General features: G+C 34.4%; 3 protein-coding genes across 3 annotated transcripts; all 3 read right to left on the bottom strand.

Moving 5' to 3' along the window:
- Positions 1–546: 546 nt before the first annotated feature.
- On the bottom strand, positions 547–3,758 carry LOC110714658 (O-glucosyltransferase rumi homolog). The gene is made up of 6 exons (XM_021893212.1): positions 3,504–3,758; positions 2,933–3,230; positions 2,023–2,203; positions 1,693–1,757; positions 1,241–1,451; positions 547–1,069 (listed from the first exon to the last, which is right to left on the bottom strand). Exons 2-6 carry the CDS (start codon positions 2,992–2,994, stop codon positions 731–733), a joined length of 858 nt encoding a protein of 285 aa, XP_021748904.1. The 5' UTR covers positions 2,995–3,230; positions 3,504–3,758; the 3' UTR covers positions 547–730.
- Positions 3,759–4,109: 351 nt separating this feature from the next.
- LOC110714657 (protein O-glucosyltransferase 1-like) lies at positions 4,110–6,328 on the bottom strand. The gene is made up of 5 exons (XM_021893211.1): positions 5,688–6,328; positions 5,312–5,504; positions 5,014–5,078; positions 4,702–4,915; positions 4,110–4,622 (listed from the first exon to the last, which is right to left on the bottom strand). The coding sequence occupies exons 1-5, from the start codon at positions 6,086–6,088 to the stop codon at positions 4,251–4,253; spliced, it is 1,245 nt and encodes a 414-aa protein (XP_021748903.1). The 5' UTR covers positions 6,089–6,328; the 3' UTR covers positions 4,110–4,250.
- Positions 6,329–6,372: 44 nt separating this feature from the next.
- Positions 6,373–12,830, bottom strand: LOC110714656 (tRNA-specific adenosine deaminase 1-like). The gene is given in 12 exon segments (XM_021893210.1): positions 6,373–6,919; positions 7,889–8,003; positions 8,905–8,992; positions 9,311–9,430; positions 9,513–9,589; positions 9,664–9,791; positions 9,794–9,829; positions 10,351–10,464; positions 10,910–11,041; positions 11,163–11,326; positions 12,164–12,284; positions 12,449–12,830. Coding segments are annotated over 11 exon segments (1,248 nt in total). The 5' UTR covers positions 12,606–12,830; the 3' UTR covers positions 6,373–6,919; positions 7,889–7,892.
- Between the last annotated feature and the right edge of the window lie 840 nt (positions 12,831–13,670).

The following is a 13,670-nucleotide window of genomic DNA, read 5'->3' as shown; positions in this document are numbered from 1 at the left end:
GGCTTCTACCAATTGAGAATGCATGTTGAGTTGTATACATTGACCATATTATTGGCAATGTATGGTGTGGAAATTGAAAAGACCAAAAGAAAAGAGAAAAAACAGTATTTTCTTGTTGGCAAAAGAAATGAAAATTGTACAAAAGAAGCGCAATTCTCTCTGTCAAACCAGAAAATGCATCACATATTCCATAACCTCACACTTTGAAGTTTGAAACTTGTCTTATATACCATCTTTAGCTATAAATTTTCTCATTTTAATTGCTATTAGTCATGGTTTTTTTTTTCAAGTTTAGATGAAGGTTTAATATTGTAGATTGTATTATTATTATTATTATTATTCATCATTATTGATGAGTATTTTTTTACATAACATAAGATCAGTTAACATAAAATAAGAAACGATCTTCATACTACCAAACAAATCGTATCATTACATAAATACAGCGTAATCCTTAATTTTTATCATTATGATGGAAAATTTCCACTATTACCATTAACTCATCATAACATTATGTTATTCAAAAGATAAATAAAAGTGTGTATGTTAGAAAATGAATTGAAAAAATAAAAACTTCGTATAAGAGAGCTAGTAACAAGCCACTTAAGCCTTTTTTATATTTAGTTACAAAACTAATCCGTAACCAATAATTTCCCCTGAAAAAAGGTGCTTATTTACAAAATTGGACAATACTCCGTATATAATACTCAATCTAAACAAAATTTAAGTATCATCCTACTCTACTCAATCCCTCAACATCCCTAAAAATCTCCTCTTTAGTATTAAGAAATGTTTGAAGATGATGAGGATCATAAGCAGGAGGAATTGAACAAGGGCTTATTTGGGAAGGAGATTTTACAAGGGAATTTAATTTCCACTCTTTTTCTTTGGCAGAAGTTTTGCAAGCCATTGTTTCTGTACAAACTTCTACAGCATTTGGAGGAATAGTTGGCTTGTATTTCATGAGTTTTCCATATTCATTTAACAAATGAAACATGTAATCATAAATGTATCTCATGTTTAACTCCTCTGTTATGAACTTGCTTCCACCCTTTGCTATCTCTTGTGCCTGCATTTTGTTAAGAATTCAAGATCATGATTCAACGATTGGCTTAATTATTTTAGATGTTCAAAAGTGGAGAAAAATAATCCGAACTTTTTCCTAGTTTATTTATTACGTAATTAAAGATATTTATGGTCAAGCATGTCTTTAAAACCGTAAATAAAGAGGAAAGTGTACCTTGTTTGGATGTTTATTTCCCCAAGTAACAGCAAATTTGATGGATTCACATAATTTGGAGGGATTAATAGGCCAATATTGTTTCAATGGTAGCAAACTTCTTGTATAAAACTCATAGTATTGTGGTTGTACTAGCAGTAACATTGAATCACAAGCTTGTATGTATTTCTCACTCGTCGACCATGCTTTTCCTTCCATGTATATTTTGTACCTTCATTATCCATCAACATATGCAATCAAATTTTAGTAGAAAGCTCACTACTTCATCCAATTGCATATAAAAGTTCCAAATTCAAATTTTAAGTTACTAAACTTAGAAAGTGGCCTATTATGTTGGGGCGAACTAAAATAAAACTAATTGTGGCATATGTTTTTAGGTTAGCTATCACTTTGTACACATAGCGACCCTGTACTTATTTAGTTATTTGTCTAAATGAAGAAATAAAACTTACCGGTGGGTGCATTGATCTGCCATGTTTGATTGTTCAAAGCCATGATTAACTTCCTTTGATGAACTCTGAGAGACAAAAAAAGTAACGAAGTTCTTAGAATATAACAAATGAGTTCAAATTTGGTTAGGGTAATTTTTATTTATTTTTTTTATCTTACTCAAAACGTGTGAAAAGTTATGTAAGATTGTAAGACATGGAACAACAATAACAAGATACGATATATGGATCATATTTATGTTGGTAAGTTCAAGTCAAGTCGGGTTTAAGTTGTTCTAAGTAGTTTCAGGTCGTGTTAAAGATTACTAGGTAGAGGATAAGAAGATTTGTTACCTGATCATAAATCTGAGCTTTCGCTCGAGTCGAATTGCATCTAAGAAGGTCTCTTCTGCTTCCTGTTAAAGAATTACCTTTCCAATAAGCATAGGGCACTCTGTTTACCCATTTCACTTTTTGGTTGCCTTCAATTGTGTCATTCAATTGGGTCTCCCATGGCTTTATGTTTTTCTCATGCCTGCAGCACCATAGTAAGATTTAGTGTACACTTAATGCCAATTACAACTACGATAAACATAACTTTCACGATAGCAACTTGAGTCGTGTCTTCTGTTTCCTCCATCTTACTATGATTGTCTCATTTAATTCAAGAAACTTTCATAATATAACAAAATACGAATATAATCTGTAGAAGAGTACAGTATTTATTTGCTTCGTACGTATATTTTAATAGACCCCACCTCTTCTGTTTTTAATGGTACCACCACACATTACATAATGACATAATTAGACCCCACACATTATTATAAATCAACCATGGCGTAAAATAAAATAATTAATCATTAAAGTAGAGCAAAAAGAGATCTACATTGAGCCCAAACACATCAATTATCAATACATGCCTTGCCTCTGTACTTAACTAGATTTGGACTATCTTATTAACAAAAATAAATAGTCGGATATTTAGACTGTTTAGATTCACATTTTCCAAAATTATAATGGCATATACTACATAATTGAATTTTCTAATACTTGTTACATCACCACTACATGTCTACAAGTATATTATTGTCTATGAGAATTAACACAACTGTTATAAAAATTTAAACCACATCAAATTAGAAAAAATCGGGAATTTATAACAACTATTTATGGACAGAAGGAGTGTTACAATTAAATTAATAACCGACATTAAAATTAAAAAAATAAAACAAAAAAAAAAAAGGAGTAAAAGGAGAAACATTACCAACCCCAAAAAGACCAATCTGGGAAAGGAATATCCAAGGTCGCAAATCTTCGTGGATCCATCGAAAGTAATTCGGGCACGAGTCGATTGAGGATGATATGATATTTGCCTCACTGACTTCTTTTGTGGTTGGGTAGTTGTTTTTAAGGCAAGTTTGGTTTGTGCTTGAACAAATGAGGGGGTATTCTGTTGGTTTTGATGAATGTATTACAATTTTTGGTGTGTTTTGAACTGAGGTTGGGATGTTTTTGTTGCTTGAATCTGGTGAATTGCTGTGATTTGTGATCTTAATTGAAGGCTGAGAAACAAAATCAATGAAATCAACAAACAATAAACAAGAAATAATAATCAATTTATTGACAACAATATGTAACTATTTCGAGTTCTGATGGGGTTCGGTGCATAAAAATGTCACAAAAATTACTCGAAAGATTCTCCAAAGACTCTCTAATTACTAGACCATCAAGTAACGAGCTAAAATATGAGAGGTCGTCTAAATCTAACTTAGACCGTCTAGTAACTAGAGAGAATCCTGTTCCGTAAAACAACATGTTCAAATTAAAGGACTTACCACGGTGTGATCGAAGCGTCGAACTAGAAGGATGCAACCAAGGAATAAAAAGATGTAAAAATAGAAGAGAATTTTCTTTTTATTGACAGTAAACCAAGCCATATCAATCTTCCCCACCACCATTAGATTTTTTTTGTCAACTATTTAGCAACCAAGTTCTTATTCTCAATATTTAGCACCCCAGAAAAAAAGAATAATTTAACCAATTACTGATTAAAGACAAAATGATATAATTAATTGTTGCTTTTTCTTGAATGAGTGAGAGTATTATTGTAATATACTAGTACAAAAAAGAAAAAAAAAAAAAAAAAAGTGATGTTGATTTGTTGGCATGTGTTTTTGGTAGTCTTCTGAAGCTTAGTTTGACTTGTAAACAATTTTAATTAATTTTAAATTTAAATTTTTGGGTGGTTGGGAAATGGGGAGTGAGAGACATGACTAGCCCATTAGCTTGGTTAATTATACTTTAATATAGTTTTAATACACGTAGTATACTTGGTATAATTTTGTTGGATACATTATTGAGATTCCATTATAATGTGATTGAGTTAACATTGGCTATTATGGAAATAGATTGAATCATTTAGTTTGTTTTTGTTTGAAAGATTCATACTACACTATTCATCATTAGTCTTGAGATAGGTAAGTACATATCAACCAATATATAGAGCGAAAGTTAAGTTAACATATTGTCATTAATTTGCGAGAACGTTAACAATGCACAAGAATACGATAGATGTAATTCAGTCAAAGTTTTCTAGCTTTAGGGTTCAAATTTACCCAATACTCATCTTCCCATATCTCTACTTGTCTTGTCAAATTAGCTTTCTTCTCTAGAAAACCTCTAAAAGCTAAGGGATCATAAGGAGGCGGCATAGAACAAGGAACACCATTACTTGGAGATTTTTCCAAGGATTCCTCCATGAACTTCCTCCAGTTACCTTCAGCTCCACACGCCATTGCCTCAGAGCAAAGCTCAACCGCTTTGGGAGGTATCGCGGGCTTAAACCTTAGTAGCTTTGCATACTCATTCAACAAATGGAACATATAGTCATAAACATAGTCCATCTTCATATCTTCATGGATGTACCTACTTGCGGCCTGCCCTATCTCCTGAGTCTATCCAATCATATAGATTAATACAAGATTAATACTAAAAAAATTTAATCACACTATACAAATAATGTGACGAAATTACCTTATCAACATGACTATTTCCCCATTCAACAGCAAACTTGAGAGATTTGCATTTTTCATTGTTGTTCTTAATGGGCCAATAGTGGACCAAGGGCAACATCCCTCTATTGAAAAAATCATGATATGTGGGCTTTACTACCAATGTCATAGAATCACATCCTAGAATGTATTTTTCACTAACAGACCAAGCCCATCCTTCAATATAGATCTTGTACCTTTTATGACATGAAACAAATATTATACGAAGTACTTCGTAATAGATTAATAGTATAAAATTATTGTAAAAAATAAATTAATAAGTCTAATATCATACCTATGGGTGCACTGATCTTTGAGGTTGGATTCTTTAAACCCTATTTTAGCTTGTTTTTCCCAATTCTGCAATCAAATGTAAATGTTTTGAGTTCAAACTTTACTATCCTCTTTTAGGGCAAATTGGTTTTGGAAACGACCCAATTCAATAATGAAATGTATAATGATCCTTTCTCAAATGATACTAATGTTTTAGGGTGTTGTCTTGATCATGTTAAGTTTTCTACGCGTTGATTTATCGTATGTGTTGGTATTGAACTACCTAATGGAAATGTTCAGGTCAACTGATGAAAAGAGACCTGAGTATAGACACGAACGCTCCAATCAGTAGTGTTAGTAGCATTGCACTTGAGCAAATCTGCCCTCCATGGTGCAACTTTAGGGTTGCCTCTCCAATAAGCTAAGGGTATCCTGTCCTTCCATTTTATCATCTTGCTCCCTTCTTGTATTTCACTAGATGTATTTCTCCATGGTTTTATGTTGCACTCCGCCCTACTCAATTATACACAGCGTTATAATCAAATCTACATACCAATACCAATTATAGGAAAATTAATTACATAACTATAATCCATTTTCTCTCTCTTTGATGTCGAGAGCAACAGGGAGACAATGTAGATGAGATTTGGCCTCGGGTTGAAATAAAGGAATTTAAAACAAGAAGCTAAAACTTACCAACCCCAGAAGGACCAATCAGGAAAAACAATGTCCAAACTCCATGGATCAGAGCAATACTTGAACAAGGGTGGTGGCCCAGAATTAGGCTTCTTAAAATTCTTTGCTGGAATTACAGGCCTATCACCACAATCAAACATTAGCTCCAAATCAGGCAACCTCCCAGGATACTGCCTTAGTAGTTGTAGGATCCCCCACAAAGTGAACTCAACTCTAGTTTGAATTGAAACCCTATACTTCTCTACATACACCCTCCCTTCTAGGATCACTAGCTTAAAGTTGGCTGTCTTTCGACCCGCTTCAACCATTTGTTTTGTGACACCTTTCTCCTTCCATGGCCGTAGATCTTCATGGATCCAACGGAAGTAGTCTGGGCACGTTGCTGGATGACTAGGATTCATAGAGATGTAGTTTGTAGGGTAGTTGTGAAGACATGATTGGGCGGTACTATTGATGACACATTGCAGTGGATATAGTTGGGATGGCGGCGGTGGTGGTGATGGCAAGGATTTAGAGGTCGAAATATTTAGTTTCTGGATTGAAACATGTACAATACATATATGTAGATAGGAATTAAGAACACATTGTAGTCCAATAGTTAGATTGATGAAATACAAACTATAACCAGAACAAATCTTAATCTATTTTTAAGCATATAAGAGTAATAGCAACAAAGAATTCGCTATTTAAAAACAAAGTTTAAAATTTGACTTACAGAATTACTCCAACCAACAAAAAGTTCGTAGCAAAATAAGAGGGTGAAGAGCAAGAATAGACAGAACAAGACATTGACAGCTACAGCACGTTTCTTCGACTCTTGACATCGTGGTCCTGTGACTATGTTTAGCCAATCGAGTGCATGATAACTTCCATAACCCAAAGTTTTCCGACCAAAGAACTTAAACTCGTTTTTCATGGCAGTCAGGGTCTGTGATGCCTATGCCTAAAACTCTAAAAGTGTATCATATATACTGTAGATTTTAATCAATCTAACTACAATAGAAAGTAGGAAGCAAAACAATGGTATTAAAGACATTGATTTCGTAACAAGTGGGGCCACAAGTCACCTTTTTCTTGTATTTTAGGCCAACGTATTGCATGTTCCAAAGATGATCCTTCTTGTGTATATGATGTTGAAACGTATAGGGGTCACATTGTTTACGCCTTTGATTGCTCAAGTGATGCTACATGTTGCTGCAAGAATTTTCTCGAGTTTCACGTTATCTCCCCGGCTGCAAAACATTAACAAAGGCAGAATCTTGTAACCAGTAATGTCATGCAATTCATGCCGATTACATTCTGATGCAATAAATGTAACCTTAACTCGGTTTGATCGAGGCTAAACCCTTATAATGCTACATTGCTACGCACACGGATAAAGACGAGTTTAAGTAAGAGGTTTCGTAAGGGCATCAACATATTGCTCAATTGATAATGCTCTCTAACAAAGTGAAAATCAAGTGCAATATATCCATGTGTGAATGAAAAAAGTGGATCTGCATTAAAACTAGTAGCAACCAAGTTGTCACGGTAAATGTGGGTGTTTGAGAAAGAGAGCGCATACACATAACCTATGTGGTTGAGGCCGCTACATTTAAGTGTTCCGTAGATTGTTTTATTTATTTTTTGGTATAAACATCCTTATCTTACAGCTCAATTTTGCCTCAAGTAGTATGTCAATGTATTGAAAATTTCGAAGTTTTTCATCAAACAGAAGGTATGCCCTTCAAATACGGGATATAAGAAGAAAAAAAAATTGGGATAAATCTCAACAGCTTCTGTGGCAAGCTCATGAGCTCCCAAAACACCAAAATTACATTATTAGGATGATTTCTGCCTTTCTGGTCAAGATTCTTCAGGTTTCACTCTAAATCTAGCATTTTCACACAAATGTTGGATCTGATTTACAATTTAACTGGAATCTACTGTATGTATTCCGGAATATACATGATTTTTCCAAAATTCAACTTTTGCATTCAATGGTTGACTGCAGAATATATAAGCTTTCAAGTCATTCAGAATGCTCAATGAATGTGACACGTTCAAATCGATGAATCAATTTCCATGAAATGCCGATGCATACACATTGAAAGACAGCCATTCAACTAGTTCAGTCAACAGTTAGCATTTCTGCGAGTACTTTACTTTCCCATTAAATAAATTTAAATTAAAATAAAAAAGGATCAAAGAGCGTCATTTACCTCTCTACAGGCTAATAGAGAACATATCAGAATCAACAGGTTTCAAGAGCCAATTGCAGAAAGTTGAGCTCCCCTTCAATATCTTAGACATTTGGTTGTACTCATGAGCATTTTCCTGCAAAAGATATCATAATGAATTAAGAACTTCAGAAGAGCAGGAACATATTCTGGCAATAGGGAGGGGGTTATATATTTATGAAATAACCAGAAAGTGAAACAGATTGCAGTGGTGGAGTGATGCTTGGCTGTTATTCTTCAACTAGTGACATTTAAATATTATCAAATTGTGCATATAGGCTATAGCTAGAGGACATACGGGAGGCTTTTAGCCTTCAAACTTCAATTTCATTGGCCAGCAGCTCGTTTAAATTTGATTGTTTTGTTTCACATGAGAAGACTTTTTACCAAAGACAAGATAAGCAGACATTATGAATTTTTAAGTATATTGATTACACTCTGGTTGTTTAACTGCCGGCAACATACAGAGTACTATACAATATCAATTCAGGATCTCACTTACTGTATCGCCACCACGATTAGTGTTTAACCACCCAATTCGGAATGAAATCGTGTGGTTCCTCAAAAACTAGGGCACCAAATATTAAAACACGACAAGGGAGCAAGTCATAATAGAAAAACTCACATTAAGTTTAGACAGAATTGGGCTCTTGAACAAATGAGTTCTACCATGTCAAAGTGAAATTCTTCCGCCAAATTATATCCATTCCCTGTCCCTACCAAGATAAAGAACTGACTGATCCTAAGGCAAAGGGTCGAGAAACTCACTGCCATGACAATTAAGCATGCCATGACATCTTAGGGTCTCATGGAGTAATTCAAAATCCCTGGCCCATAAATGGACCTCTTATTAAGGTTGGCTCAGGTTGTATTATAAGAAGCCTCTGTCTCCTAGAGTTAATTCACCTTTATATGCAAGGATGATATACTTTCTAAGGGGTAGGGCACTTCCAAAAAATCACTTCAGTGAAGGGGGATCAAAGCCAATGCCATGTTACCTTAAGTTCTCTATATGACATCGTTTTGTTTTTCCAATCATCCAAAGAATTGCACCTCGATGACAAAAAACATTCCAACAATCTCCTCCTGCAATATACACAGTAATGAATATAAGACATGAGATAGAGAGTGACATCTGAGTACCTGACACTATTTATAACTATAAACACACAAATATTATCAACACTACCACCATAACCTAACAAAGTTCAAGCCTCTAAGGAGATCAAGTTGTCCAGATGTAAGCAAAGTCATTTTAAACATTTTTAGTACATGACTTACCAGAATTTAATAATTTTACAAATATTTATAAAAAATTCAGCCAAGTGATAATTATCCTTAAGAAACATTACCATGAACAAAAAAAGTTGAGCAAACAAATATATTGCAGCAATTAAAAGTTACTTGCACAAGGATGACTCCGTGGATGGAAATAATGCTCCCTTTGAAGAGGTTCCTTGCTTTCTTCCAGTTGTCCCAAGGATAACCTCATGTAATTCATGTTTATTCCAGCATATGGAGTACCTGCACAGCACCGTGGCTTGAATTTTGCAACTCAAAGTCACATATCCACCACCAGGAAATGAACAACCAAATGAAGACTCACCCACACGTTAAAGTCGCCTGAGCAGAACCAAGATGCTGAAATTCCTTAGGTGGGACAGGAGCTTCAAAAAATAAAGGCTGCAAAATCAAGAGGCCACCTTTATGATGAGCCGAAGTGCATACTGCATTGACATTTAACACACTATGCATACCTCATTAATTAGAAAAGGATCAACTAACATATTTGATATAGGTTTTAGCCTATCATACAATGCCCTCCTCAAGTTTTCCTTCAGAGAAAGGGTTTGAGAACTACTGCATGATTGCCCAATGGTGACTGAATATAAACAGGTTGGAGCAGGTAGGAAAGCATTGCACCTGATACGAAAGTAAAGTAGACATCTCGTTATCAAAGACATACCATAGATCTATGTGTAACAGACTAACAGTTAAATAAATGATGTTTCTATTCGTAAACAGACTTGTAATTTTTTTTATTTTTTTCCTCATATTCAGATACCAATGTTGCGTTTCTGATTGCCTTGTAGCTTTCTACATTCTTTGTTCTTTATCCCAACAAATCATGACCGAAACAGTTAACTCCAATCTTGACTAATCTTTGCTGCTTTTTTTTTTCTTCTATGCATTCTATAGCTCCCTTTTGTTATGTGTGGAGTTGCTAGCATTTTCCATGGATAGGATGAATAAATTTAAAAGATCTAAACCTATTTTTTTAAGTTTTTCATTGACAATAGAAAGATCAAATTACCAAACTTCTTCACAAACAGAGCTGACACACAAGAAATCACATCAAAATTGAGGTCTGTTTGCTCAAGGCTTTATTTTAAAAGATCATAATCCTTAACACACATGGAACCCTCCAGTGACTGATGACTGACCTTGTATTCCAACAACATTCCAGCGTGCTATTTTGTCACAACAGCTAACAGAAGAAGTCGTGGCACCACGGCCAGGCTTTCTTTGAACTAAGCCAGTAATTGTTGGACAGTCACCTGCAAAAAAAAAAAAAAAAAAGTCACCAAGAACAATTTTCAATATTTAGAGACTAACACATGATGAAAATCCATAGACAAGGGATATGCATTACTTTTTTCTAACACAATCTGACATATATGTAATGCACCATAGATCTTAACTAATGATGATTATTTCGTAATCTTTAATTATAACATGAGGAGCTAGCAATGCCTTCCCCCATTTATAAGGTTTCAGGCATCATCTCATAAAGTCCATACAATAAATCTACAAAATTTCTTCTACTCAATAAACTTCTACTGATTTCATGTTCAATCAAAAGCACAATACGCTGTATGGAAACATCTGTTTAATGTAGAAGCCGCTGCAGACAAGATGCATCTAGTAAAATAATGTATCACGATATAATGTAACCAAGTCATATAACTGCAGAGGTAGAGAAGATGAAAGAATACATTCAACCATTCTTCTTCAATAAAGCTTCGGAAGTTTTTTCTCCGGGAGGATGAAACACATTTGTTGATGATGCTGGGACCTCTTCTCCAAAGGAAATATTTCTCAACGATTGTGGCAAACTAAGTGAAGCATCTCCACCTATAAAAATATAACAGAAATCCCAAAAAGGCAAAAAGTGAATAAATAATTATCAAAAGATAATTTGGGACACATCACTATCCCGCAAGAGATGAAAGAAATAAGATATAGTTAGACTCACATGGAAGCTGTGAAATATACATATGTAAATTCCAACCCTCTTTGATCTTGTTTCGCCCTTGACCAGACCCATCAGTCTCCAAATAAATAGGCAACTTTCTGCCATTGGCACCTTGTGGTTGCTCACTTAAATCGCAATAAGAATGAATTTGTGAATAGAAGAACCTGATATTTTGCATAGAGAAAACAAAAATGTTGAAGTTGCCACTATATTAATCAGGTAACTCTAACTATTTGCCTTAAGAATGATATTCTGCTTAAGACGTACTTTAAGTCTTTAACAAATAACAACCACAAAATGGTCACTGAACAACTAAGATATAATGTTAGCTCAAATGAGACTTAGATAAAGCGCCAAACAAAATTGCATAACATATTAAGGTATATACCAGATAAGGTGGTTTATGAATTCATGATCAAATCATTCAAATGGCACAAATGGCCATGATATATAATTGATTACAATTCCTAATGATTGCAGCCACTGTAAATCACACATAATACATGTCTAAGCAGCTCAAAACATCAAATTTAATGTGATCTAGCACAAAGTCATCCACATACACAACCTCAACAACAGGGGTGTTTCAGTGAACCCTTTGCATACTACGCGTTTAAAGAATCACCTAAATCAAATAAATGCTAAGAATAGGCCAAACTAACATCCCATTATCTCCAATTTTACTAAGTCTCACGAAGGCAACTACAGAAAGCTACCAAATAATCAAGAACATGTTCCGAGAATTAAACTTGCATGAACCAATTAAAACAAACAAGTGTACATCTATTCAAATTGTCATAGAAGTATATAATATCACTACAGCAAAAAAAAATCTCCCTATCACCATTAAATGTTCAATCACATAGAAGAATATAATATCACTAATACAACACTACAACTATCAACAACGACAACAAAGCCCTCGTCCCAAAATGATTTGGGGTAGGCTAACATAATTGTCATAAGACCCATATTCATCAAAAACACAAAATATTCACTACCTTAACAAAGCTCTTCTAGCAATAATCTCAGCATGAGAATCATTGACAACATCCCCATTTGAACTCCGACTTGATCTGGGCAAACACTTAGTCCCAGTACCCAAAGCAACCACCTCCAAATCTGCAACCCCAGAAGTTTCATCATTCTTTCAGCAATTAATTCTCAAATTCAACCCATAAAATCAAAAGGGTAAGCCTAAATCAAGTCGATAAATTGAAGGAAATACTAATTAGTAAGAATTGACCCAATTGAGGAGATAGAAAGATGGAGGGAAATGGGGTTACATTGCGAAGGAGACGATAGAAGAAAAGCAGCCAAAACAGTGACTTCACGGCCTTGAGGTTTGCCCTTTTTAGGAAGAGAGTTGAAGAGAGAGAAAACTTTGTCAGAAATGATATCTCCCCATGAATTTCCTCCTCCAAACGATTGAATTTCTTCCATTACAACCAAATCACCAATAGCACCGGTAAGTGTGTATGTTCATGGCTTCCGAAGGGTGATTCGGTTTTTCAATTTCTAGTTTTCTACTAAAATTATTGGGTTTTTCGATCCGATATGCGTTTAGAGAGCCATAAGGGCGGTGATAATCAATCCAAAATTCTTTGAAATTGGAAAAAGAAGCTTTTAATCACTTAAGATAATATTTTTACGAGGTAGAATTTTCAAATGTGTCACTTTTGTTAAGCATAGTTTGGCCACTAAAATAAAATAGACTCTAAGTCGTAATAGTATGTTTTGTCAAAAAAAACAAAAAAATCGTAATAGTAGGTAACGTGTAATCTCGTGACCTGGAATAAATACTACTTCGTATTTACGAGTACATGGTTACCCTTGTGTCTCTCTACTTTTAAAAAGTTGAATTCAAGTCTATGCGTTTTTTTGTTTTTCCACAAAATGTTCACTATTTCATTATCATTCAATACCACACCATATTGAATACGTGTCGTGTTTGTGAGATTGGGAAATGAGGATGGAAGTTGGAAATGGTAAAACTAAAACATGTAGTGTCTTGGCTCTTGAGCCATGCCTACATCAGCCTTTTAGATAAGTTAAATAAAACATGCAACTAATGAACCAACCATGAATTGGGCCTAGTCAATTTAAAAAATGGAGAGAGGAAAGGAAGGGACGCAAGACTGAAAGCAAACGCTATTGGCGGGGGAGCTAGGTATAGGGTGGATAGTCTAAATTACAATCCACACCAACGATTAACATGTTTATAATTATTTACCTTGTCTCACTACCTCTCTAAGTAATCTGTAACATTTACTCATTGATGTGTGACGTAGCAAGTATAATAATTTGTACAAAATAAAATGAGAGGTTTAACTATTAAGAATGTAATCACAAAAGTAGTTCAATAATTTTTTGTTGGTACAATCTTCACTGATTTTTTGAGAAGTTTGAAAAATACAAAAATGAAGAACATCAAATTGCGGCGATGCATAAATGAATTTGCAAAATTATAGGGTGATGGATCGATAAACTTCAAGTTTGTGTTATGGA

Source organism: Chenopodium quinoa, unplaced genomic scaffold, assembly GCF_001683475.1.
Source record: "Chenopodium quinoa cultivar QQ74 unplaced genomic scaffold, ASM168347v1, whole genome shotgun sequence".
NCBI lineage: Eukaryota > Viridiplantae > Streptophyta > Magnoliopsida > Caryophyllales > Amaranthaceae > Chenopodium > Chenopodium quinoa.
This window is presented reverse-complemented; position numbering and strand designations above follow the sequence as displayed.